This window comes from Rhamphochromis sp. 'chilingali' (genome assembly GCF_963969265.1).
Source record: "Rhamphochromis sp. 'chilingali' genome assembly, chromosome: 12".
Lineage (NCBI taxonomy): Eukaryota > Metazoa > Chordata > Actinopteri > Cichliformes > Cichlidae > Rhamphochromis > Rhamphochromis sp. 'chilingali'.
Window position 1 is genome coordinate 1,421,471 of NC_137939.1, and position 25,741 is coordinate 1,447,211.

At 40.8% G+C, this 25,741-nt stretch overlaps 2 protein-coding genes across 3 annotated transcripts; one reads left to right on the forward strand and one right to left on the reverse strand.

Annotated features, from left to right (window-relative positions):
• Positions 1 to 2,184: 2,184 nt before the first annotated feature.
• pkp1a (plakophilin 1a) lies at positions 2,185 to 14,319 on the forward strand. Of its 2 annotated transcripts, none has more exons than XM_080898772.1 (15): positions 2,185 to 2,582; positions 3,341 to 3,459; positions 6,579 to 6,752; positions 6,846 to 7,030; positions 7,180 to 7,309; positions 7,839 to 8,046; positions 8,280 to 8,448; positions 8,621 to 8,738; positions 11,819 to 11,980; positions 12,062 to 12,226; positions 12,811 to 12,964; positions 13,066 to 13,252; positions 13,338 to 13,422; positions 14,022 to 14,125; positions 14,277 to 14,319. In XM_080898772.1, the coding sequence occupies exons 1-14, from the start codon at positions 2,402 to 2,404 to the stop codon at positions 14,091 to 14,093; spliced, it is 2,109 nt and encodes a 702-aa protein (XP_080754898.1). In that variant the 5' UTR covers positions 2,185 to 2,401; the 3' UTR covers positions 14,094 to 14,125; positions 14,277 to 14,319. The 2 variants fall into 2 exon arrangements, with proteins under 2 accessions (XP_080754898.1, XP_080754899.1); XM_080898773.1 differs by having other exon boundaries at positions 14,281 to 14,319.
• A 3,367-nt stretch (positions 14,320 to 17,686) lies between these two features.
• On the reverse strand, positions 17,687 to 25,490 carry tnnt2a (troponin T type 2a (cardiac)). Its single transcript, XM_080899331.1, has 16 exons — positions 25,333 to 25,490; positions 25,133 to 25,209; positions 24,949 to 24,959; positions 24,265 to 24,282; positions 23,857 to 23,904; positions 23,456 to 23,512; positions 21,466 to 21,495; positions 21,207 to 21,231; positions 20,317 to 20,380; positions 19,999 to 20,115; positions 19,813 to 19,890; positions 19,618 to 19,728; positions 19,424 to 19,533; positions 18,892 to 18,982; positions 18,768 to 18,808; positions 17,687 to 17,934 (listed from the first exon to the last, which is right to left on the reverse strand). Exons 2-16 carry the CDS (start codon positions 25,168 to 25,170, stop codon positions 17,901 to 17,903), a joined length of 873 nt encoding a protein of 290 aa, XP_080755457.1. The 5' UTR covers positions 25,171 to 25,209; positions 25,333 to 25,490; the 3' UTR covers positions 17,687 to 17,900.
• Positions 25,491 to 25,741: the final 251 nt, after the last annotated feature.

Consider the following 25,741-nt stretch of genomic DNA (forward strand, 5'->3'; position numbering starts at 1 on the left):
TGCAGTGAATGCCGCACATGCGTAAATGCTGTCCTAGGTGGACAAATGTGGCAAAGTCGGATGTTACTGTAAGTTTGTCATGGTAATGAACAACTTGTCTCTAACACACTTCTGAGTTTTTTCTCCCAGACATTACTCAGCTCACCTGTCGCCATGACAACCACCCCACCAGTGACAGCATAAGCAAAGCCTGGGTGTGGCCCTGACAACTAAGATTGTCATCTAGCAAAACACAGTCTTGGTTAACAAGGGGTCATTTTATATTTGCAGTGAAGACACTTAATTGCTCGTTTATGGACGAGCAGTGGGGGGGCTTTGGTTTCACGCAGAACTCCCCAGCACTTTAAAAAAAATCCTGGTGTCAATTTTTTTTTTCAAATGGTAGTTTTACCTGATCAGGTTATCAAATAAAACTTCAACTAATGTCCCTCCCACTTTCTTTTTTGGCTCAAATACTTTGGAAGCTTATTTTAGTGGGTTACCGTTTTCCTCATGAATACATTCACATTCATTCAATACGAGCACATGACACACACTGCAAGAATTTACTGCAATTGCACTGTACAACTGAAGGGCGTGGTGGGAAAATGTTACCTGCAGAAACTTCGCCATAACAATCCGGTTATGCAGCGAGCATGTGCTCATATTATTACTCCCCCACCCCCCACTCCCTTTCCGTCCCTGTAGTTTTTCCATTATCTTAGAAGTTTGCTTCTGGGTATCTCTTTATTGACTCTTCCTTCTTATCCTTTCCCAATTATTTTTGCAGTGTTTTTTTTAAATGGTGCAATTAAATAAAACATTATTACTGAAAAAAATCAAAGTTTAGCCCCACAACACCACCCTGTTTGTTTATTTATTCATATGCTCCTCATTATCACTGACCAACACTTATTATTATTATTATTATTATTACTAACATCTGCACTACCACATGAAAAGCTATTAAAGAAGAAAAAGCCCTGCATGTGACTACACAAAGCAATGCCCTTTTCAGATAATTGATAATTTATTGCATAAATTGCACAAAATGTGTTAAAATTTACAATTACATGTGTGGACTCGAAAAGGTTTGTGTTTGTTACGATTCTATCGTGTTTTGTATGCAGAAAAGCCTGTTAATCTGAGAATAGCTATAACTATCAGATATAGTCCAGTAAAGAGGGTTTTCATCTGAAATGCAGTGCATCCAAATGTATGACAGCTGTAATATTTGCAATCCGTTTGATTTGAACTTCGAAACAGGAATATTTCATTTTTGCCTCCACCAAAGAGGTTATGTTTTCAGTACTGTTTGCATGCATGCACGTCAATCTCAAGTTTTAGTATGCTGATTCTGATTATTACTTTCTGATAAAACTTCATGGGGATGTCGTGTTAACCATCTGCTGAAATTTGGCTTATATCCTGGTCAGCTTGATTTATTGATCGAAAACTTACAAAAAGCCTTATAACGTAGAAACTGTGACTCTGTGTGGTTTGGATTTTTAGCATACAAAGTACCATTTAAAGATATAAAATAATGGCACATTTGACCTCTGACCTGTGTGTGTGTGTGTGTGTGTGTGTGTGTGTGTGTGTGTGTGTGTGTGTGTGTGTGTGTGTGTGTGTGTGAGATTGAGAGTGAGAGTGAGAGAGAGAAAACTACTTAATAAAAACTGTTTAAACCTGATAGTTGTTACTAAACATTTAAACGAATTATGCTACACAATGAAATTAAATAATACTCAAAATGATGTCAAGTGTATTTATAAAGCCTTTAACAGGGCAACAAAATTCTGCACTTTTTTTTATTGAACTAAAAACATGTTGAAGTACGTTTAAAAGCGACGTTGCTGTCTTGGAGGAGGTTTGCTGTCATCAGACATGGAGAAAAATGAAAAACGTTTCAGGATGAAACACTAATGTTTTCGTGCTGGTGGAGACCGGCCGGACTCTCACGTCTCAGCCTGGTTATAAGCATTTCTTTTTCCAACAGGGTTTATCATAGTTCTTTGACACGATGCAAGACAGACAACATTTCCTCGAGTGGCAGTTGCAACGCTAAACAGGCTGAACATGCTCCTGTACGGTTGTTTGTTTGGTTTTTAATTCTCTATTTTCAATTTTAAGAAGAGCAACATTAGCGCCCCCCCGCACGTATACCGAGTACTGCGCAGTGGAACTCCTGCCTTTCTCGGCTCCTCCTTGCACACCACACCTTTCTGTGAACTCTCCCGGCCGGGCGCGGTTCCCAGGGTGGAGTTATACCGCCACTGCTCCGAGAACAACTACAACCAATCTGCATACTTAGCGCGGCCGTTACAGCTGTCGGTGCACTTTTTATTTTCCCTCCGGGCCTGCGCTTCTCTGGAAGCCCGTTCTGTCGATCCGTTCACAAGAGGGGCGCTGAGTTGGGAAGATGATGGCTCCGGAGCCGCTGCGATCAGCGACAACCATCCGGGTCGCGGAGGATACTTCGCTCGCGCTGCCCTCCGACAACAAGTTGCGGTCGGGACAGCAGCGCGTGCTGGACCAGGTCCACAGCATTAAGAGGAGCAAATCCAAACACGGCAAGAGTGTCAGAGCTCCTTCTCCTACAAGTATGGAAATAAGTTTCTACAACTATATTAAAACAAAAAAAACAAAACCCAACGTGTCTGTGGGGCTCGTAAACTGAGCGTTGTGTTACCTGAGTAAGATGCGTCACACAACTTCCATTGAAGTAGCACCGCTTAACGGGCTCGACGTGCTTTTTTTAAATGTGCCACGTTATCCTTTCCTTTTTATTTCTTTCCTTATTTTTGTATAACTTCACAGGCGCATCTAAGTTGTAGGTTGGAAAGTAGGTGGTTCAAATATGTTTCGAGGCTTTTTGGTATCAAAGTTTTGTTTAAAAAAAGAAAAGAAAAAAGACCCGCTGTGTGACACTAGCAGGTTCCAGCAGGCGTGAGAAAGGCGTAACGACGATTGTTGACGTAAGAATTTCTTCTGAAAATGGGTTGAAACTGCGCTGTAGGAAGATTTTACCCTTTAACAAACACTCGATTGTAAATGGGGAGAAATCAAAGCCGGAGTTGCGGACGCACCTCCGGCTATCAGGTTGCCTTCTTCAGTGTGCAGCTGCTTTGTAATGTTTGAGTTACTTCTAGGATCTTAATTACCTTCAGTTGTTGTTTGCTGTTATCTAAAAGGACTTGTTCACTTGTAGCCTCCGTGTGACACTCAGTGATTGTGTGTGTGTGTGGGGGGGGGGTTCAAGTTTCTGCTTTTTGTCATCATTCATTCATACATACATACATACAAATTATTATTATTTTGTAAAAGTGTGTGTGTCTCATATCTTTCTTTTTTTAAACAGGTCCACCTCTGCCGTCTTTCACAAAACAAACAGATTTCGCCTCGTTCAGATATTCTCCATCCAAAGCAAATGGCACCTTCCGCAGCAAATCCACTATGTCTGCTGGCACCACGAAGGAGGTAATTACAGCAGCGCACAAACCTTCCCAGCAACAGACTGCTTATGCTCAACATGTTTATTTTTGCTCGTTATGTTCACACAGAAACAAATTAATTTGGCTGCTTCCCTGTTAGCAAGGTGGCTGCCACAGCAGATGGATCTGCATATTTGATTGAGAGCTGATTTTATTTTATTTTTTTAAACCAGATGCTCTTCCTGTAAAACGTGTGTCTCTTTCACTAGAGATCTTTGCTTATCTTATCAGAGCCAATAATATGACTAAATCTGCATCATGTTAAAGACACTGCTGAATTCTTGCTGAACTAAATGCCTTTTGGTTTCCAGCTTCTTTAAACAGATATATGCAAGATTGTTTTTGGTTATCTTGTAATTCTCGACAAGAAAAGCAAAAAACAAAATAGATGCTTCCACAAATGTCTGCCCATTTCCAATGTGTGCGTTTACAAGTCGGGGTGTATTTGTGTGTGTGGCATTTCTGTGCCCCACCCTTCAAAATGAGGGGGTTTATGTTTTGAAACTCAACTGTGAGAAATTTAGGGTTGATGGAGCAATTGGATGCAATCTTAAATTCAAGGAGGATGCCTATTAGTCCATATGTTAGTGTTGACACCAAACGGGAAGGCTCGCTCAGTCACTGGTGATTTACGACATTGTTTTAGGAAATGATGATACTGGCTGACGACTCTGTAGCTACACGGGTCTCCTGGTGTTCATGCCTGAGGTCATCTCAATCCATACAATGTTCTCTTGTACCGAAAACCCTGAAAAAAATATGCACGTTTTCTGCTCGTTCGTTTTTCTTCTCACAAACCGGAGTGTATTTTTGCGCTGGTGTGAATCTGTTGTTTTTGAATGTTGTTCTGTGAGTCTTGCCAGGAGCAGTCGGGGTGAAACAACTCATTTACAATATCGAACTATTTGAAATTCCATAGCTAAGTGTAATGCTCATCGTTCTTGGTGTGTGTGTGTGTTTTAATATTTGTTTGCTGCGTGTTGTCCTGATTTGATCTGACAGTGAGTTGAGGAATGCGGCGAGAGTGTGGTGATGTGCTCTTGCTGATGAAGACTCATAATCATCACATCATGAAACACTTATGTCGCAAGGTCGTTTCCAAATAATCCACAGAACAAAAATAACACAAAGTTACTTAGTGAAGAAATTGTATCCAGCAGTTGGAATACAACGTGTTGTCTAGTGCAGCATTTACAAGCACTGCTTGAATGAGACGGCTTACGAATACAATTATTTATGTCTTTATAAAAAGAAAACCCAGAAGAAAGTATAACAAACTGAATTACTCACAGTTTTTGTGTTTGTGCGGTTCTCACATTTTTATTAGCTGAATTTGTCATCTATGGATTACCATATTATCATGAAACAGTCGTGCCCATTAAGTTGCAACCTTGCACGCAGTGGACGGACAGGCCACAAAGATATACCGTTAATGTCTTTGATGCAGATAACAACTTTTTTTCTGTATCTCGGGAGCCACCTCGGTCTCAGTTTGATGGGACTTGAACTGAGCTTTTACAGTTCTGTTGGTGGTTGTAGCCGCTTAGGAGCTCAATCTGCTCATTTTAAGGGCGCAGGTTCGATGCCTGGCTGCTCCAGTTTTTAGTCTGCATGGGGTTCAGTGTTGTTTGGCAGTATGGTGAACCCAAAGTTGCTCTCTGATGTGTTCATCGGAGTATGAAAGTGTGTAAGTTTTAGATAGGTGTAGAATAAAGTCCTTGTATGAATGGGTGAAGGAGGTGTGTTATATAAAGCGCTTTGCGAGTAGAAAAGTCCTACATAAGAAGCAGCCCTTTTACCCTTTTTTTTTCCAGTTTCTTTGCTGTTTTTTTCCAGATAAGTTGGCTAACCTGTTATAACTCTGCACCACTCGACTATAATAATAATACCTGTGCTGTTTGATAGGGCTTCTTTCTGGCAACACCACATACAGTAAATCTGTGTTAATCCCAGGTATAATCTCTCCTCGTAACAGAAAACAATAAAGCCATTTTTTTATTAGTCTAGTGCCAGAATAGAAGCATTGTACTGTTTGTCTCTGTATTCTGGACGTGCTGAGTTTGCATTTGTCCACATTGTCCTGTGTATGAAAGGTTCTCGTGGCTCACTCAGGCTGTAGCTGCATGAAGGGAGCACTGTGAGAATAAACACACTATCTTCTCTTATCAAGTGTACTGTTGACATATCTTTCTTTCACCATGTTTTTACTGCCTGCTATCATGGCTGACGTATGGATGGTAACTCAGCAACCAGTCCAGTTAGGAACAGGAACGAGCTAAAGACCAATAAGAAAATTCATGTGTGTACCCGGAGCGCCTGCTCCACCTGTAGCAGGTCCTCCTTCATAATAAACTCTGCGATTGAAAAGAGTGAGCTGAGGCTGTTTGGTTTTGTGGTCGTGTAAAGGCGAGGTTTTTCATTTCCTCCTTTCTGTATTTTTTTTCAAGCCAATAGGAGACGAGCATTTAATTTGGTGGATGACTAATCAGTGAAGCATTAGTGAGACATGTTGGGTCCTTACTTTATGGGAAAGCTTGTCAAGTGTGTTTTACATGTGAACAAACGCACACACTGTCGTGCCCATGCACGCACTTCATAGATTTCATTTATTATCCTTTTAATTTTGCACTCTTAAATGATGCACAATTATGAGATTAAGCTGGCAATTACATCAAGATCGTGAATACAGGTTTAGCAGGTGCTCAGTCTCACTTGTGCACACAAAGCTCCTCTGTTTGCTCCAATGTATCATCAGTCTTAGAACAGAAATGGCTTGGGTTAGTCTCAAATGACGGATATTTTGTTACATTCGCACGTATGGTCGTTTGCTTTATTCTACAGGTTTCCTGAGTGTAAACCGAGAAAAGGGAGGATAGGAAGTGGCACGCAGGCTTTGTGTCAGTTGAAATTTTCCTGTTTTGGGTTTCCGGGGATCTTTGAAAACTGTTCTTGTGGGAAACCAGGTTACTTACCTTACAGAGAAGCCTTGAAGTTAAGATGTTGTGGAGTTTTGCAATGTGTCATTTGTATCTCTGTACTTTTGGAAAACCAACGATGCAAATGTTGCTTGGACAGTAAGTAAATCTCTCTCTTTTGACAATGCAGACGAGTCGTACTCTATCCACTAGAAATTCTGGAGGAAGATATATGAGTACCTCCGGTGTTTGGGAAGAGAATATCAGTGCCTCCACCTGGCCAAAGACTCCCAATGGGATAAAACCCAGTAAGAGTGACCCTGCCTTGGCTCCACCTTTTTCTCCTGCCACTGGACCTGGCATGGTGATCATTTTGTGTTTTACATTTTTTCTGTTCTGCGTAGTTCACATAGAAGTACCAACAAAATGTTCTAAACTATTTTTTGTTGCTTTCTAGAGAATAAAAGGACAGATGGCACAGGGCCAAAGCACCTTTCAAACTCGAACAAACAGACACAGTGTTTCATCAGTGACTAACGGTAATGCGATCACCAGCAGCCAGTCGCGCATAGTCCGGATGCCCTCCACCCAGTCTCAACATGAGGGCAAGATGGGTACCATCAAAATGGAGAGTAAATCAATGTAAGGTCACCTTTATTCTGGCATTAAAATGTAGCTTAATATATATTTTAAAACTTGAAATTAAATCCAGACTGTTTACTAAACTCAGAAGAGCGTATTTCTTTTCTAATTTCCTACCCTTGCCTACATTCCTGGGTGTGTTTCTCCAGGATGAACAATCCAGACCTGACCCTAAAGGAGGCTGTAGAGTTTTTGGGTAGCAGTGAGGAAAGTTACCAGCAGTGGGGAGCAACTTTCATCCAACACACCACCTACACCGACGAGTCTGCCAAATCAGAGGTCCGAGCAGGCACACAGAAGATTACTGTACATGCTTATTGTGAAGAGTTATTATAGTTCTGTATTTTTAATTATTTAATTAATTAAATTAAAAAAGTAATTTAATTAATTATTTTAATTTCTAATTAGCTATTATTTTTATTATATCTTGACTTTCTGTTTTTAATTCAGTTTAGTTTTAGTTGGTTTTGAGAGTAATGAGGCTTTTTAAGAAAACAATTCACTTCAGTTTTTATTGGTTTGCATCATCAGGCCAGAAGTTATTAGAGAGAACATCCTGGTACTTTATTTACTTAAAAAAATATGATCCTCTCATGTTCCCATACGCAAAGCTTATGCACACGTGTGATGCACTTTAAATAAAAATGCATGAGCATCTATTAGTTTCTGAAAATAGGTGACTATAAGCAATGCTAATGCATGATTTGCATACTACTAATTAATAAGTAATGAGCTTGTAACTGCTTTTGCTTTCATATCACATCAAAAAATTCTCTCCACCTCTCCGCTTTGTATTTCTGTGTTGCAGGTTTTCCAACTCGGGGGCATTCCTACTCTGGTGGCCCTGCTGAGAAGCGGCAATCCTCAGGTGTGCCAGGTTGCTGCTGGAGCTCTGAGGAACCTGGTGTTCAAGAACCAAAATAACAAACTGGAGGTTCAGCGCTGTGGTGGTATAGCGAAGGCCCTTCAGCTGCTAAAGGAAACAGATTCTACTGAGACCCAGAAACAAATTACCGGTAGGAACTTTGACTGAGATAGAAGACACTGACATATCATGTAGAAACAGAAATGAGGTAGTAGTGATTCCAGTAATAATACAGACAAATGCAAAAAAAAAAAAAAAAAGAAGTGAAATAGAGCGAACCAATTTGATGATGGATGAAATGCCCAGAAAAACAAATGGACTGTCTGGCTTTAAACAAAACTAAACACCGGTTGCATGTATTCTCCTTTGGTTGCCATATTATAGGCCTGCTGTGGAACCTGTCCTCTGCCAACGAGCTGAAGGAAGAGCTTGCAGCTACAGCACTGCCCGCCCTGACTCAATGTGTGGTGGTGCCTTACACAAGCTTGTCAGACAGCGGTCCGAGTAGCTACATTGACCCCTCTGTCTTCAGCTCTGCCACAGGGTGCCTGCGGTAAGAATAAGTCTTTGTAATGACAGCGATCAGTCAGTTAATATCTTTTATACAGTGGCTATAAAAGGGATTTATATATGTTATACCATCTGTTTTCACTTAATTTAAGGGATCATGTATGTATATTTATATGTATGTACACGCTGCAATGATGATTTCATGGTGGTTGCAGGAACTTGAGCTCTGGTCGGGGTGGACAGAGGCAGGCAATGAGAAGCTGTCCTGGCCTTATCGACTCCCTCATGAGTTACATGAAGTCCTGTGTGGCAGAGCAAAACCCCGATGACTCGGTAACCACTTAAACACACAGTTAACTCTTTTATTACCAACAATTCAACCTTTTCCCATCAGTTACAAGTATTCATAACTTTTTCACTGGTAGTCTAATGATTCCCATATAACAGTACACAATCGGGCCGTGTGGCCAAAATGCAGTTTGTTTTGTCTGCTGTCGTCATCGCATCAGTAAAATCAGTAGAGCTGAAACAGTTAATTGATTTTTCAGAGACGTCAGTGACAGAAAGTTAACCAGTAACCAATTAATGATAATTTAGCAAATTGGTTATTAGTCTTTGTTGATATATTGATTATATTGTTTTTGTCATTGTAAACTGTCTTTCAGTTCTGCTTGTAGAGCTAATCGGTATTGAAGATAAGAGATAAGATAAGATAAGACTTTATTGATCCCACAACAGGGAAATTTTTGCATCACCTCAGCTCAGGTACAGATATCAGAAGAAAATACAAAAATACAAATAAGTGCAATCAATGAAAAAAAAGTAAGATAATACACTACATACAGCACACACAGTATGTGATTATGGATATGGTTGGAAATATGCAAGACATAAACTGTATAGCTTGACATAACTATTGTACCACTACTATTCCTATTTATAGATACACACACATGTACACACTAAATATACATATATATACATATACATACATATATACCTGCACACGTCCATACACATGGAGGGTCCATTATGCATGAAGTGAAGTGGTGGATGTTCAGTGTCCAGTGACTTATGACATCGTGATTGAGGAGTTATAGTCTAACTGCTGTTGGGATGAATGATCTGTGAAAGCGCTCCTTCCTGCAGCGAGGGTGTTTCAGTCTCTGGCTAAAGGAGCTGCTCAGCCCACTCACAGACTCATGCAGTGGGTGATGTGGGTTGTTCATGATGGATGTCAGCTTTACTAACATCCTCCTCTCGCCAACCACCTCCACAGACTCCAGGGGACATCCCAGCACGGAGCTAGACCTCCGCACCTGTTTGTCAATCCTGCTCCTGTCCCTGTCCGTGCATCCACTCCCCCAGCAGGACACTGCATAGAAAAGGGCAGATGCTACCACAGTGTCATAGTATGTCCTTAACAGAGTCCTACAGAATAAATAACAGAGTCCTGCAGACTCCGAAGGACCTCAGTCTCCTCAGCAGATGGAGTCGACTCTGGCCCCTCTTATACAGGACGTCTGTATTTGTAGTAGGGCTGCCACAAACGATTGTTTTGATAGTCGACTAGTCACCGATTATTTTTGCGATTAGTCGACTAATCAGATCATCATCCATTGGAGTAAAACGTACAGCTTATTGCACCAGCAGCATCTGCTCTTATATAACTATCATTAGCTTACAGCTTTAAGTGTTTAAGGTCTGTGCTAACTAAAAATAAAGACAAGATGATAGTTTATTAAATTTTAATGAAATTTGCAGATTGTCTCGGTGAAGTTTAATAAACTCCTTGCTATCTAAAATATAACAGGACACCGGAGTAAATTCTTGAGCATCTCACACTTCTGATAATCAGCTGTCTGCTTGACGTTTATTCAGCTGTGTAAAAACTATAACTTTAATCTCAGCCAAACCGATTTACTCAGGAACAAATAAAATACTAAAGAAAGCCAAACAATAACATTTGTAAGTTATCTAAGTGACTTATATATCATGTTTAACCTGAGTAGCGAAAGACGGTGGTGGGTTTGAAAACGATTTGCCCAGAGTCCGGTGTTCTCACGGCTCTAGTTAGCCTTGCCCCCGGCTAGCTATGGAGCTAGTGGGTAACAGACGTCTCCGAAAACGTCGGAGCGCTTTTGAAAATATGCGGTGTCTTGATAAACTGAGCAGATATTTGAGGTTTACACAGCTACATTCTCGCCTGAAAATATGTTAAACGTTTATTTTGTGGCCCAGAAAGAATAATAAGAGTAATATTAAAACTAACTAGCTGCCGCCATTGTTGGAAACTGAGCAGGGCCGCGCTATGAATTCTGGGATACAGTCTTCTTCTTCGGGGTTTAACGGCAGCTGGCATCCTTGTACATGCAGTGCTGCCATCTTCTGTTTCAGTCCGTTATTACACTCTTAAATCCTGCTACTTATTCCTGCGTCTTTTGGGATCTTACAAAGCTTCAAACGACGCGTCGACTATTAAATCAGTCGTCGACGATTTTGATAGTCGACGTAATCGTGACTAGTCGACTAATCGTGGCAGCCCTAATTTGTAGTCCAGTCCAGTTTATTGTTGAGGTGAACACCCAGGTACTTATAAGAGTCCACTATCTCAGTGTCATCAGTGGCATCACCAGCCTCATAATCATTGGGCCCTTCTTTGTCTTTGTGGCTTTATTGTTTTTCTGGTTCACACCAGTTTGTGTGTTTAAATTGTGCGTGAGTGAGCAGTTTTCTGTTTTTGGAATCATATCTTGTGACGAATCCTTGTGTAGTCAAAGTTGTACAACATTTATCTTGCGTCTCCTACAGAATGTAGTCAGTCCAGATTCCAAATGTGTCTTTATGTTTGTTTTTTAAAAGCATACCCATGTGAATGTACATATGCTCACTAAATTACATGCTTATTATGAATCTGTGCGTACCTGTAATTTGTGGACGTTTCAGGTGTGGGTGTGTCCTTAATTCTATGTTTATGTTAATGCAGAGTTTACACAGACTTCATTTCATGAACTAAAGCATAATTAGTGAAAGTGCAGGCAGAGATTATCTCATCGCACAAAGAACATAGAGAAACATAGCGTTACCTTGAATAGAGCTTCCCATTTGATCCAGTTGTAAAACAGTGATCTCATAATAGTATATAAACACAGGTATGTAGTGTTTTTTGTGAAACATGCAAACAAAAAGCACTTTTATATTTACTATTAAGTATGAATTGATGACTGTTATTAGCTATTTTTTTTCTACTGCAGTCTAAATATGTTGTCAGCAGACTGACTGTCTTTCTAGTGTCTGACACTAAAACCGTTGTCCAGTTCATCATCAGATAGGTCTGCTATGCTGTTTATGAGTCATAACAGACAAAAGTATGAAAATAAAACCTTTAATGTGAACTCTCTCCTGTTCTTTAGTCCTTGGAGAACTGTGCATGCATCCTCCATAACTTGTCCTACAAACTGGAGCAAGAGTCCCCCGTGAGTTTCATAAACTACAACCCAAGTAGAGATGCCCAACACGAGAAAAGCCCCACAATTGGATGCTTCAGCCCTAAGAGCAGCAAGGCCCAAAAGACGGTGGGCACTAAGCACAATGCCTGTAGACTATTTTGTTTGTTGGAGTCTTTCATTTAAACTTGCCTTCTCTGCTTCTCTCAGTTCTCCTTTGATACTGTGGATGCTAGCCCCCCATCAGGTGTTAAGTGGTTGTCCCATCCCAAAGCTATAGACACCTACCTGTCCCTCCTGGAATCGTCCGAGAACAAAGCCACTCTAGAGGCCTGCTGTGGTGCTCTGCAGAACCTCACTGCCAGCAAGGGAAACGTGAGTACGAAGAAGTTAATTATTAGGATTATGGTGTTACTCTGTAACTGGATTAGCTCAGGTTGATTTATGAAAGAGGAAAGATGTGAAAGTTTTGTGAGAAAGGGTGGAGTTGTCTTTGTATTTCAGGTTTGTAGATGAATTTCACTTGTTTTACAACACAAAACATCTACACGTTAGTTAACCGTGTAAGTCACAACATAATGTAATGAGCTATTGAGCACATTTATACATATATACATGCATGTTTCTCTGATTCTTTTAAAAGAAACTGTACATGCAACAAATGGCAAGTTGCCCTGTGTGACATTCATACTCCAATCGATATAATTCTTTAACTCTTTTGAAAAGTGTTTTCAAGCCTCTTCAGGCACCAGTTGTAAGGATCTGTTTTTCCCCTTTGTCCTGTGCAGAGCGTATTTTGGTCTAAATAACCCAAAATGTGATGTCCACATATGTGGAGGTTAAGAAAGTTTTCAGCAAATTGCCTTTTCCTTAATTCCGTTGTGGGTGTTGTTGATGTTTTTTCCCCTGTGTTAAATAAACACAAAAATTAAATAAATTCCTCTTTGTAACCATTTCAGGGGTCAGATGCTGTGAGCCAAATTTTGGTTAGTAAGTCCAGAGATCTGAGTCAATTTGGACCTCTGCTGAAGCCATCTAACCCGAAGCTTCAGAACACTGCCTTGTCCTTGTTGGGTAACATGTCTCGGACCGACAGTTTGCAAGGCACCATGGGTAAGAAGTAGGATAATGGTAGCGCACAAAAGACTTTGACTATCCAGTTTTCAGATATGCAAGTTTAGTCCACATACAATTGATTTGCTGTTTTCTTTTAGCAAAGCAGATCTTGCCTCAGCTCGGAGAACTCCTGCAGGGTGGGCCCAGTCAGTTGGGAAATTCTGACGAGTCTGTAGCAGCAGCTTGCAACACAGTGCTAAGACTGATGTCAGCAAACAGTGACACCAGCAAGAAGGTCATCAATAATGCCGTTATTCGGTCGCTATTTGACCTCAGTGAAGACAAGTGAGTGTTTTTTTTAAATATCATTTGCAGAGGTGGCAAGCTTCAGCGTGTTTCTATGACCGATGATGACTTCTTTTCTTTTTAGGAAACTTACCAAGGGAAGCAGCGCAGCCTCGCTGCTGCTGTACAGCATATGGCAAGACAAGAATTTGCAAAGCTCTGTGAAAAAGGTAAATTAGAAAAGGGAGAAATGGCCTAATGGTACAGCTGAGGTGACGTTTCAGTGATGTGCTTATTGTCTTTACATTTCATGCTAGTTCATGCTCAAACTTCCTTGCTGGGAGGGCCCAGCTTTATTGGTGGACAAATGGATGGGTGTTTATCATGACTCCTCAGACTCTTCACTTTCCCTTCCCTTCTGCCACACCCAAAACATCAGTGAATAAAGAAACATTAGACTGGAATCCTGGTAGACTTGTTTTCAGTGCTCACGGTTTCATACGGGAGGAGTAATCCGTGGAAAATTGGGGCTGTCGCCCCCACAATAAAAGCCTGAGGTGGAGGATCGAAGGAATATGAGACATTTTCTTTAGATTCATGCAGCTATGTTCACCTTATTAACACTATCTGCACCATTTCTGTCAAAGATTAATGCGTCACTAGTAAAGAAAAAAATGTGACAGATGAGTAGAAAACATTTTTCCCCTCGCCGCTCTAAGTTCAGAGGGCTTCACAATTATTGCAGGGGTGTGTTGCAAACACCACGCGTGTTTGCGGACTAGTGCATCTCTGCAACATCTTTAACTGATGGAATCTATTGAACCCACAGATGGGGTTGACCAAATCAGCCTTCATCAACGACAACATAACCCACGTGGTCTCGCAGCTCGAAGGACAGTGATCGGGCGGGATCGGCAGCAGTAACCGTAAATGGTACGATTCCAGTTTGAGTGGCTGTATTTGTTCACATTTTCAGACCAGTTGGGATCAAAGCAACATGAAATCTGAAGATGTCTTTTTTTCTCTTTGCCACTCGCTTTTCTTTCTTTTCATTTCCCCTGTGTGCTTGTGCCCGTGCTTGCAGATAGAAACCGACGTGTTCAGACACTGCTGTTGCCACACCCTTCCAACGAAGACAACAAAAAAAGAGAGAAAAATGATGCTTTTTATTAATACCATCTGGATAGAGCCTGACAATTGCTGTTCATTGATTGATGCTTTGTACATATTATAAAGGAAAGAGTGCTTTTAATTTTACAATTAATCCTGTGGTCTGTTTGGAAATGTTTGCCTGTATCTACGTAGGTAGGCTGAGAGTGCTTTAAGACGTGTGTGTAGTGTGTGCTGAAACTGGCTTGTTTTAGGTTGCAAGTCCCCGTACACCAGGCAGCCACCGTACACCAGGCAGCCACCGTACACCAGGCAGCCACCGTACACCAGGCAGCCACCGTACACCAGGCAGCCACCGTACACCAGGCAGCCACCGTACACCAGGCAGCCACCGTACACCAGGCAGTGTGGATTGACAGTGTTACCTGCAGCAGAATGTTACTTGATTCCCATCACTGTCAAACGTGTCTGCACAACTACGACTACATAACTAAAAGTTATATGCAGAGAGAGGTCTGAGCAGCCAAATATGAAAGCTTTCTGACAAAAATCAAAGAAACAAATATGACTGTATTTGTGGTATAATTGCAGTATGTTGAGAAATATGATTCAAAGAAGGTTGTTTCTTTTAAAAGAATAATAATATATCCCCACCACAGCCCCATTTCTTGATTTCCTTTAGTGAAGGTAATAGATTTTCATGTTGAATGCACTAAGAATACATAAAAAAGGTCCAAGCAAAGATTCACTTTAGCAGTACTTTGATTTTCAAGGTTAGCAAAGAAGCGCTATTTTTAATGTACAAATGCACTTTTATTTTTTATCAACATTCTGTCACCCTAAAGAGTCAAGCACTAGTTCAACATTTAAATGTGTTTACTTGCTTTCTTTGACATTAATATCATGCTTTTGTTTGTACATGAAATAGAAGCTACAACTGGCAGCTCGTTAGCCTAGCATGTAGACTGAAAACAAGCTCAGAGAATAACTCAGTAGTGTCTTCATTATTCATTAAACCACATAAAACAGAATTGTTGACAGTGGAGGTAAATTACCTTCTCTTTTTTCCAGGGTTTGTGCTAAACTAAGCTAACTGACTGCTGGCAGTAGCTTCATTATATACAGGACAAAGGTTATCTAACTTTTCAAGCAGCTATTAGCCGTGTATTCAGTTTTGGACTCTATCTTAGTACTGAGTGCTTGTCAATATTCACTTTTTTTAATGCTATATATATTTCTTTTTTAAGTATTGCTTTGTTTTCTTGTGGGGAACAGGGACATGGAAAGACTGGGATGTAGCACACAGCATCTAGCACCCATCACTTTGCCTCACTCATGAACTATGTGTAGAAATTTGAACCAGCAGTAAATTATCAGTCAGCACTGTCAGCAGTTAATTTGCTGGCTGACTCTGAGTGTTCTTTGACCTAATTCAGATAAATGTTGTGGAGACAATGAAGGGGCCGTGCCTTCTAACCAGCATTTTAATGAATTACGAACTGCGCACCAGTCGAGGGAAGAGGAGCTGCTTTTACAAGTGTGTCATGTTTAATAGTTGTTTTTATTAAAGCAGCTTACAAAGAGGTTATTTGCAGGATATCTGCCGTCATAACCGAACTGCCTGTTTATTGAACACAGATTTTAAATTTTTGTAAAAATGAAATGCTTTTGGAAAAACCACCATTACACGTCATAAAACATACCTGCCATGAAACACGATGGCAGGCAGCTATGGGGCTTTCCCAGGGCCACAGGGTACAAGGCAGGGGGCTGTCTTTCTGCTTGGGAAATGGCTGTATTGAGGTTCATTTGATCAATGTCAGTATTTGCTTAGAATGTATATTTTTGAGAAATGTGTGTGTGTGTTTGTGAGGCGCATAAGTAGGAGGCTTGTCTTTCACTCAGAATAAATAAAACATGCCAAAAATATTGCGAGTTTTGTTTTTTGTTAATTTTCCAGCGACCTTTAAAATATGTGATAAATCTATGCATGATTTTCAAAACCGTGAATCACTCTGAAGCAAATGCAATATTCAGAATTGACTGTTGTGAATGAGTAATAATATTTTTCTTTCTTACTGTGCCTTTGTTTTCTGCTGATCCTGGATCAGGCAGGTCTCAACAAGGCTCTTTTGGTCACTGAGTAAATCAGGCGTTTTTTTCTTTTCACCCTTTGAATCCCCAGAGGTTTGTGGGAAAACTGAGACACCAGACTGTTTGGTGGGTTGAGAGCTTGTTTTTTGTTATCAGTAACAACATGACAAACCATTGTTGCTTTGCTGAGGAGAAGCAGTTAAAAACATGACGTGCATTTTCTTTGCTCCTGTGACCAGTTATACACCACATGGCCATCACAAAGACATTCTCAGTGTCTCATTTCAGCGTTTTTGTTCTTTCTTGTGCATATTTTGAGTATTTTCAGACTAAATAACTGGGCTTGTATCTGCCTGTTTGCTGAGAAACTGCAGTTTTTCTCATATGAAACTTGGTGACACACTTGATTGATTGATTGATTGATTGATTGGTAATTTATTTCAACATGTGAACAATATACAAGTACATTTAGAAAAGAAATAAGAGAGAAAAAAAATACTATACAAATTACATACAAAAAAACATTCTGATTAATTTACATGTTGAAAGGGAGTGGGAAGAAGTATACACTTATTTAATCCCACCCCTGTCCCATAAATTATCAGTGAATATTTAGTCAGCTTCCTTACTGATATAATTTGTAATAAAAATAGTGAACAGATTTCTGATATACTATATACTATAATATCACATCATGAATTTTTTGTTTGTTTGTTTGTTTTTAAGTAGAGACATTCACTTAATTTAAATATTTTCCTTTTCTTTATAGATCGAGAAGATCATATTTTTATAACTCTTTTTGAACAGTTTTATGTTTGGACATTGCTTTAATTCCATATTCAGTTTGTTCCATAGTTTCACTCCATGAACAGAAACACAAAAGCCTTTTCTTGTAGTACGTACCTTCATTGTTTTGAAGTTACAAAAACCCCTTAAATTATAACTTCCTTCTTTCAAAAAAAACATACTCTGAATATTACCTGGCAGTTCTTTATTTTGTCCTGTAACTTGAGAAGTTACAGGACAAGAAGGATTTTCCCACCTGCAATATGCATAATGGAAATTATTCATTCTTTTTCAATTTAGTGTGGGTGTGTTCATAGGTGAACTTTGGGTGGATGTCTGGGCGTCAGCTCAAAAAGCATCATGTCAGCTCCAGTCATGTTAGAGCCTGTCTTTCAGTAAGAGGATGTCTTTGCTTTAAGCTTTCTGTCATCGGGTCTTGCATGACTTTTTTTCATTGCCAACAAAGCAACTCATGCACACTATGGAAGAACAAAAAGCAAGTCATTAAAGTGAGACTGTTTATTTACACTTTTAAATCCCCATTATCCTGAAAAAGTAGAGCGAGAGATAAGGCTGGAAAACTGGACCCAAGCTGTGCTTAAGGCAACCGTAAGAAGATAAGTGTGACTTGGGTGTGGCCGTAAAGCCTGGGCTTGGTTTGAGGCAGTGGCTGCATGACAGGGCGGATGATAATACTTGTCACTCAGCACATCAGCATCTATTTCCTCAGTCCTCTCTTGGTCCTCTTTGACCTGTTGAAAAACAGAAGCGTTTGTGATTCAGACACAACTGATGTGGCACAGATCGTAGCGAGGTTGCACGGTTACGTTTTGAAATCTTCCTGCACCCTGTTCAAAAATAACAGTGACATCATGTTCTTTCACTTTATCCCTGACAGGTATGACAGATGACCAAACGCAGCCAGCTCGCCGAGTTAGGACAAGGCGGCTGTGAGATTGTGAATACACAATATTTGGTGACACTGCAGGGAGTCTGAAAACAAAAAGCTTTTCCACTTGGGCCTCAGAGACGGTCGTTTCTTAACAAAAAGCTTCCCCCACAAACACCGGCATGAATCACAGAAGAAGGGATTCATGCAAAACTCTGTCAAGTCGCTCTAAGGAAGATGCACGACCGTTCAGGGCTTTCACTCATAGCTGCAACTAAAAGTCAGCCTCTCCTCACTCATCTCATTGGCCTCTCCAGTGGTGACCTGCTGCTTTGTCCACACTTGCTCTTTTCTTTTCTTGATCACTCATTTAATTATTATATATGATTTGTTTGATTTCTCCTCACCTCTTAAAGCATTTGTTTGTTAATTATATTACTTTTTTTGGTTATTGTTACTAACAAAGTGTTACACTCCCTCTCTCTTTCTTTTAACCCCGCCTCACTATAAGTTTTAAATTCCCATGACTCTAATGCTCTCACACACACATAGCTTGACACTCTCCAATCAAGTTATTGTCCCAAACCTCACCTGTCTGTTGCATTTTGTTACACCTGTGTGACATCATATGTGCGCTCTATGGTAACTACATGTTTTAAACTTTTAATTAAAATGGGATTTCGAGCTTGTGCTCACGTTTTCTGATGGTCGCTCACACGGTTCCTCAGCACATTAATCTGGAATGAAGAAAACATTTTGTTACACTGTGACCAGGTCTCACTGATGCCGTGTCTTTGTTTCTTCAATTAGCTGAGCGCACCTCATATTTCTGTCTGCTGAACTGGTACTGCAGATCAAACTTCTCTGCCTCCAGCTGCTGGATCCACTCCCACAGCTCCTTAGCTTTCTCTCTGGAAAACAAATTATTATAACGAGAATTATTTTCATTGTTTTATTATTTTAATTTTGTGTGTCGTGAAGAAAAAATGCAATAGCTATTGTGTGAGATAATGAAACATGCAGTGGGAGAAATAATTATTTGATGCCCTGCTGAATTTGTTTGCTTACTTACAAAGAAATGAAGAGTCTCTATTTTTAATGGTAGTATTTGTTTTAATGGAGGGAGACAGAATATTAACTAAAATCCTGAAATAAAACCTCCACATGACCAAAATGTTATCAGATGATTTGCATGTAATGGACACGTGTTCTTGATACACACAGGGAGTTGAGGCAGTGCATTGATTAATTTTTGGTTCATATTCGTCTCTCTCCATTAAAATGAAACCACATTTCTTTGTAAGTGAACAAACCTACAGATTCTAAGTCCTGCTCTGTGCGTCTGAACCTACTTGAGTCTTTCCTGACTCATGTTCTCGATGTCCAGAGATTTGCGCCTTTCGTTCAGGATCTTCTTCTTCTTTTCTCTCTCTGTCTGCCTCTTGCCACTCCGTTTGTCTGTCTTTAAAAATAAAATAATTTCTGTTATAAAAGTTACTAGTGGAGCTTTTTGAAAACCCCCACTGTTAAAACTCCACTGACTCACCAGCTTTTGCATGTAACCTCCAAAGTGGAGGCTGGTGAGGGTTTTCTTTTTCTTTGCATCATCCTCTGCCCTCTTCTTGGCCTCCTCCTCCTCCTTGCGAATCCTCTCATCCTAGAACCCCGAGAGAAAGACGATCCGAGGTGAAACGCGTGCCACTTTATAGACCGTGTTAAAGCGCGTAGAACAGGACTCTACCTCAAGACGCTTCTGTCGCTCTTTATCTCGCTCGCTGCGAATTCTGTGCTGCTCTGCTCGCTCAGAGCGACGCTTCTCCTGAGCAACAGATCATCACATCTCATTAAAACAGATCCTAAAGCAGATCTGTAATGTCTGAGGTGGGAAGTGGTTTACATTTGACTGGCTGTAGTGTGGGGCACTCACAATCCTTTCTTTGAGCTGAACGAGCTCTTCTTCTTCCTTCTTTCTGCTTTCAAAGTGAACCTCGATTAGAGTTTGAAGCTCCATCAGGTCCTTCTCCATTCTCTTGCGATGTATATCCTGTTGGATTCAGTGACCCAGTTCTATGTTATACTGATGCACATATTTGTTTTTGGTCCTAAATTAAAAGCAGGCTTAGAGAAAGCTAGAAAAATACAGAGTGAAAGCTGTGAAGACATGTCTACTCCACCCTGAGACCTGTACATAATACACCAGGATACAAAAGCCCATGCACAGTAAGTACTGTATTGTGTCACGTACATCAAAATCCACCCTCTCGCCGTCTGGGATCTTAGGGGGAATAAGGTTTGGCATGATGAATGGCCTGAAAAAGCAGGAAAAGATATTAAGTTAACAAGCGTGGGTTAAATAAGAACTATTTAGTTAAAAAAAAAAAGATCAATAACAGGGAAATTGAGTTGTGATGACAGTTGGTGTTAAATGAGGATCAAAAACAATAAGCATGTGCCAAACAAATGTCCCCTCTGTGTTTGCACGTGTTGCTGTCTGTTGCTGCTCAGAAGTAGCTGCATATCTGTAGTTTCTACAAACTGCACTATATGTAGACAGAAATTGGGATTTTCTTTTCTTAGTGCCGGAGCAGAGAGGCACAGCCTAGAGATCTCTGGAAATGTTTTTATTAAATCAAAGTAATTCAATCTGAACAATCAAAACGGCCACTTATGGTCAATGCAACTCTCAACACAAGTGTATTTGTAAAGCACATTTAAAAAACAACGTGCTGAGAAAAGGTGGAATGGACATTTCTAAAAAGCCACAGGATACACAATGAGGAATCACACAGACTCAAATGGCAGTGAGTTTTAATAGATTTAATGAAGGGAGCTAATTTGGCAGCGAGGGGAACGACGTTCCACAGTTTGAGTTTAAATCGAGGGGGGGGGCACTTCCTGGATTTTAAAACAAAGTAAAAACGAAATGACTTTGTGACTTTTGAGCTTAAGATGTTGATGTAGAAGGATCGTATCAAGCAACCTCATTGAGTTGTGAAAACGTAGCTTGCTGCTGGTATGATACATAACAAATGGATCACAGTGGTGTGAGTCCTCTCTTTGTTTATTTATGCGTCGTATGTTTGTTACTCATAACCATGCTATCGTAAAACGTGTTTATCCGTGCGTTTTACTTACTTGAATTTGGGCTTTGCTTCCTCCTCTGTTAATGAAAGACAGTCAAGCAGAAAGTATGAATGAGTTAGTGCAGACCACACATTAATAATGAGACTGCACAAAATCACAAATTCTGCCAGTTCCCCCCGCAAGTTATGGCACTGAAGTCTGTTTACACCATTTGTGCTGATATTAATAATAAAAGTAATGATGTGTGATTCATGTCAGGGAGAACATCCAAGAACAACAGAGCCACAAAACGAGATTCCCATTCACTTACCTTCTCCCTCCTCTGCTTCGCCTTCTCCATCTGAAACCAAAATAACATGCTTGAGAGAGGGTTTGTGAGAGCACATCTCAAATGACTGAGCATTACGCCACAGTAAACAGTCGTTTAGTGAGTGATGATGGCCACATGACAGAAGAGCGTAAGTGAGAAGACGGGAAAGACTGAAAGAGAGCACCGAGGAAGTCAGGCGCTCATCTGTGAAGTGTTGCTTCATGTGCCACATTGCATGAATGCACTCGGGACAAGCGAGACGTTATCTAGAGATGCAAGCACTGATAGCAAATGGTTCCTTTCTCAAGAAGGTCCAGGATCAGTGACCTTTGAATGACCCAAATAATTATGAGTGAATGCCAGAAAAACTTTAGTTTTAGTTTAGCTTTCTGCAAAAGAAGCAGCTAAGTTCTTTTTTTGTTTTCGTAATAATAGAGGACAGCTAGACCGTGCTTGAAACCTAAAACGTCGTCCAGTCAGCTGATAGGCCCAGACTAGTTTCCTATGCTGCCAACTTGGTTAATTAGAACCTGAACTGGTAAAGGGAAGGGTGTAGTCGTGCTTTTTTTTTTTTTGGCACGTCAACAAGTCGCCTGCCTTTTGTCTTTGTGGAAAGTGACAGCTCACACGGTGTTTATCAGTATAAAGGAGCCAAAAGGTAAGAATAAGTCTAACATCCCTCCCATTTCAAATGATCTCAGTGGGAGCAGGTGAGACACCGAAACAGTGAAAAACACCTGGTTCTGACTAAGAAATGAAAGCCTTGGGGCTGGGAGGGGCTGGAGGACTACTCTCAGCCCAGCTGGCCCTTCTGGTGTGACTAAGAAAACCTCCTCAAGTGCAGACTGTCACATACCAAAATGAAATGTGTCTGAGATAGCATGTTATCTCCCTGCCTGTGAGTGATGGTTACTGGTAAACGACATTACTCATCTTCACTGTGCTGTCAACACAGGCCCAAAGATATCATTTCTCCCATTAATCAGTGGTTCCCAAACTTTTTTTGCTGGGCCCCCTTTGTTTTACAAGAAAAATGTTCGCGCCCCCCTCCCCCCATGCGCGCGCACGCACGCACGCACGCACACGCACGCACACATCCTCCAACCACACACACACACATTTTGCTCCATTGCGGTTTATTTTACACCTCAAACATTTAGTAAACAATTAAGCAAATACAAGTAACCTGCAATAAATTACAGGTAATAAAATAAACTCTTTTACGCTGCGGCCGCACCTACACGGGTGTTTCTGAACACGCAGCTGTTTCGTTCACACGTAAACGGCGTTTCGAATCACCGAGAACGGAGATTTTTTATAACTCATTTTTTGCGTTTATGTGTGGACGTGGAATACAGAGCTCATCGCAAAGTCAAAGGTATGTGCCTTTTTCCGCGTCACGCTGTGCGCCACGTTATTGTTTACATGAGATGAAGAGCAGACAGTCAGATTAACAGTATTGTGTCTCTATCTGCAGGTTTTACACGCAGTTACTGTCCCTCCATTACAAAGGCAGAGGCGTCACGGTGTCATTATTTTACACGTGGTTGTTTTTCCTGTGTAATAATGTTCAACATTGCTATCGATATATATATATTTTTTTAATGCTTCTCTGTGCAAAATGGGTTCAAAAACAAACAGCTGTGGGATCCTGTTTGTCCGTGATGTAAACAGCCCAGCGCTGCTCCCCACGCAGGGAAAAGCAACCCTGCAGGGAGACCTACCTCCGCACCTGTGCAGGTGAAGCCAAAGGGCAGATTTGCTTCACCAGATTTTCTAGTCTTTGGCTTAGAATGAAGTTGGTTTGGAAACATATTCAGCGATGCTTCATCTCCTGCTTTGCGTTTGTGTGGGAGCCCCAGGTCGTGTCCAAACGTTGTTGTTTTTTGTTTGTTTGTTTTTTTTCCTTTTCATACCGCGCACCCCTGCTGCAATGGCTCTGCGCCCCCCCATTTGGGGAAGTCTGCATTAAGTTTTTAGTAACGTCTACCTTGTTCTTCGTTGGCCTCCTCTTCTGCAGCAGGTTTGTCTTCCTCCTGTGGAGCCTCTGGTGGAGAAGGAAGCAAATAATGACTTATCACAGAAAGAATGTTAACTTTCACTAAGCCTGAATAATCACTCTCCCTGATCAATAACCTCTTTAGTACAGTCACAGGGAAAGAGACGAGAGGAGTCATCCTGTGAACATAACTGATATCTTCTGTCTTGTCTGATTCTGTTGAATGTTTTGCGTCCACATCGTTTTGTTTTCTTTTTCTTAGACTGAAACTGCTCTATAAACAAACAGGCAACGAGCAAACATAGTATGTGGTTTCCACATCAACAAATTCACCCTCAGGTTGCTATCAATGCACTGTGCCGGGGAAAAACATTACATCTGCCCAATTATACCTTCCTCTTCCTCCTCCTGCTCCTCCTCCTCATCTACCCCTTGCTCCTCTGATGAGCAAAGCAGAAAAGTAGTTAGCAAAGCGATGAGAAGTAGGTGAAGTAAGTAAACAGAGTAAGTCAAGTAATTAAAGTAATGTAAGGAGGTTAAATAAATAAGAATAGCTGAGCAAGCAAAGTAAGTTAGCAAATACATCAAAGAATCTCTTTCAAAGTGAGATTAATCACAATCACTTTAAATGTGTTTATAGATGAAGCTCAGTCACAGCGCTGCTATTTATCCCAGAGACTCTCAGGATAACTGCTGTCGACCGCTCCTCCACATCACCCTTGATGTGTGCTATTGAAACGTGACAAAAGCATTCATCGATGACCTTGACACTCATTTATAAATATCAGCGCCGTCAGTACCTTCAGCGGCCTCCTCTTCTGTGTCGTGCAGCCGGAGAAACCGCAGAGAGAAACACGTGAACAATCTTTTCACATAATCAAAAGTGCAAACTCTACAAACTGTTGTTTCTAGCACACAAAGTCAAATCAATTAATGATACTAACTAATGAAACACTGACTTACGAGTAATCATAATATAAGCATTTGATTCGCTCATTTTTAATCCAGATTGTGATCCTTACCTAAACCACACCGAGCTGCAACAAAAGAATAGAAAAGAAAACTTTCTGGCAGGAAGTCCTTAAGGCAAACCTTTCCCACTAGCGATTCCTGACTTCACATATAATTTGTGCTTTTGTGTTGCATTATAATTAAACTTACCATGAAAAACGTTTTACACGGTAATTCTGTAACTCTCACACATACATATAATAACCTCCTCCTACACCTGATTAGGAGTTGACAAACAGGCAGAACATTTACGTTTGATTTATGGATGATCTTGACATTTCATTCAAACTACACACAATTAGCAACATGTCTTTGCATTCCTCTTAAATCCTTATAAGAGCGCACTGAGTATACAGTACAGCAGTTTTTACATCACGCTCGTCGGATTAGCCAAGAGAAAGCATTTGCCTGCACAACAGGGTTTTAACCACAGAGTGACTGCGCTGTGTATGAGTCATGATGAGAGGTCTTACCTTCCACCTCCCTGTGAAAATGAATCACATAGGCGCGTTACTATTATGATCAAAAAGACAAATGCATGACAGTGTAAAATGATCATGCAGTTGCTGCAAATAAACCACGTGTCAGTGACAAACGGTGGATGTACTCTCGGGATACATTTAGAAGTATTTTAAGTAGAAGAAAAATCCAACCTACTCCTCATACTCCTCCACCACTTCCTCGTTGTCTGACATGACAGGGCGCGTTCAGGTGCGCGGCAGCAAATCTGATTACTTGGGAAAAAAGCCAATCATGAATTTTTCACTTTCTGTTCAAATCAATAAAAGCTTCAATATTTTCCAGTTAAAACACTTTCTTTCGTGTGCACACGTTACGTTACAGTTAGTCAATCGTACCTGAGGATCAGATGAAGGGATCAAGACAGAGACCCGGAGAGAGTGGATTTGCAGCACAAGACAGGTCCCACTTTCTCTAACGGGAGCGTGGGGTGAGTGTCAGCGGGTGAAGGACGGACTGTGTTGTGCGGATGAGGCTTTAGGACCCCTTGTTGTGTTATTAATAACTTTCTAGATAGCATGTACTCTCCTTTATCACCATTTCCCAAAAAGGCATGACTGTGGGCTGCAGAGCCAAAAAGATCACAGACAGCTGATTCGCGCACACACACACACACACACACACGCACACACACACACACATTCTGGTTTCCTTGTATGGCACCTTGTTGTAGACGAAACACAGGCACGGAGCGCTTATCTATATGCATCCCGGTCTGAGATAAGGTAAAGTGCGTTTATTCATCCA

Excerpts from the sequence above, each read along its gene's own strand:
- pkp1a (XM_080898772.1), top strand. The coding sequence starts at position 2,402 with ATGATGGCTCCGGAGCCGCTGCGATCAGCGACAACCATCCGGGTCGCG. Across the intron at positions 6,753-6,845 it reads CTGCCACTGGACCTGGCATG|AGAATAAAAGGACAGATGGC; the intron begins GTGATCATTTTG and ends GTTGCTTTCTAG. Across the intron at positions 7,031-7,179 it reads AAAATGGAGAGTAAATCAAT|GATGAACAATCCAGACCTGA; the intron begins GTAAGGTCACCT and ends GTGTTTCTCCAG.
- tnnt2a (XM_080899331.1), bottom strand. The coding sequence starts at position 25,170 with ATGTCAGACAACGAGGAAGTGGTGGAGGAGTATGAGGA. Across the intron at positions 19,891-19,998 it reads TTCAGCTCAAAGAAAGGATT|GAGAAGCGTCGCTCTGAGCG; the intron begins GTGAGTGCCCCA and ends TCTGTTGCTCAG. Across the intron at positions 18,983-19,423 it reads ATGAGTCAGGAAAGACTCAA|AGAGAAAGCTAAGGAGCTGT; the intron begins GTAGGTTCAGAC and ends TTTGTTTTCCAG.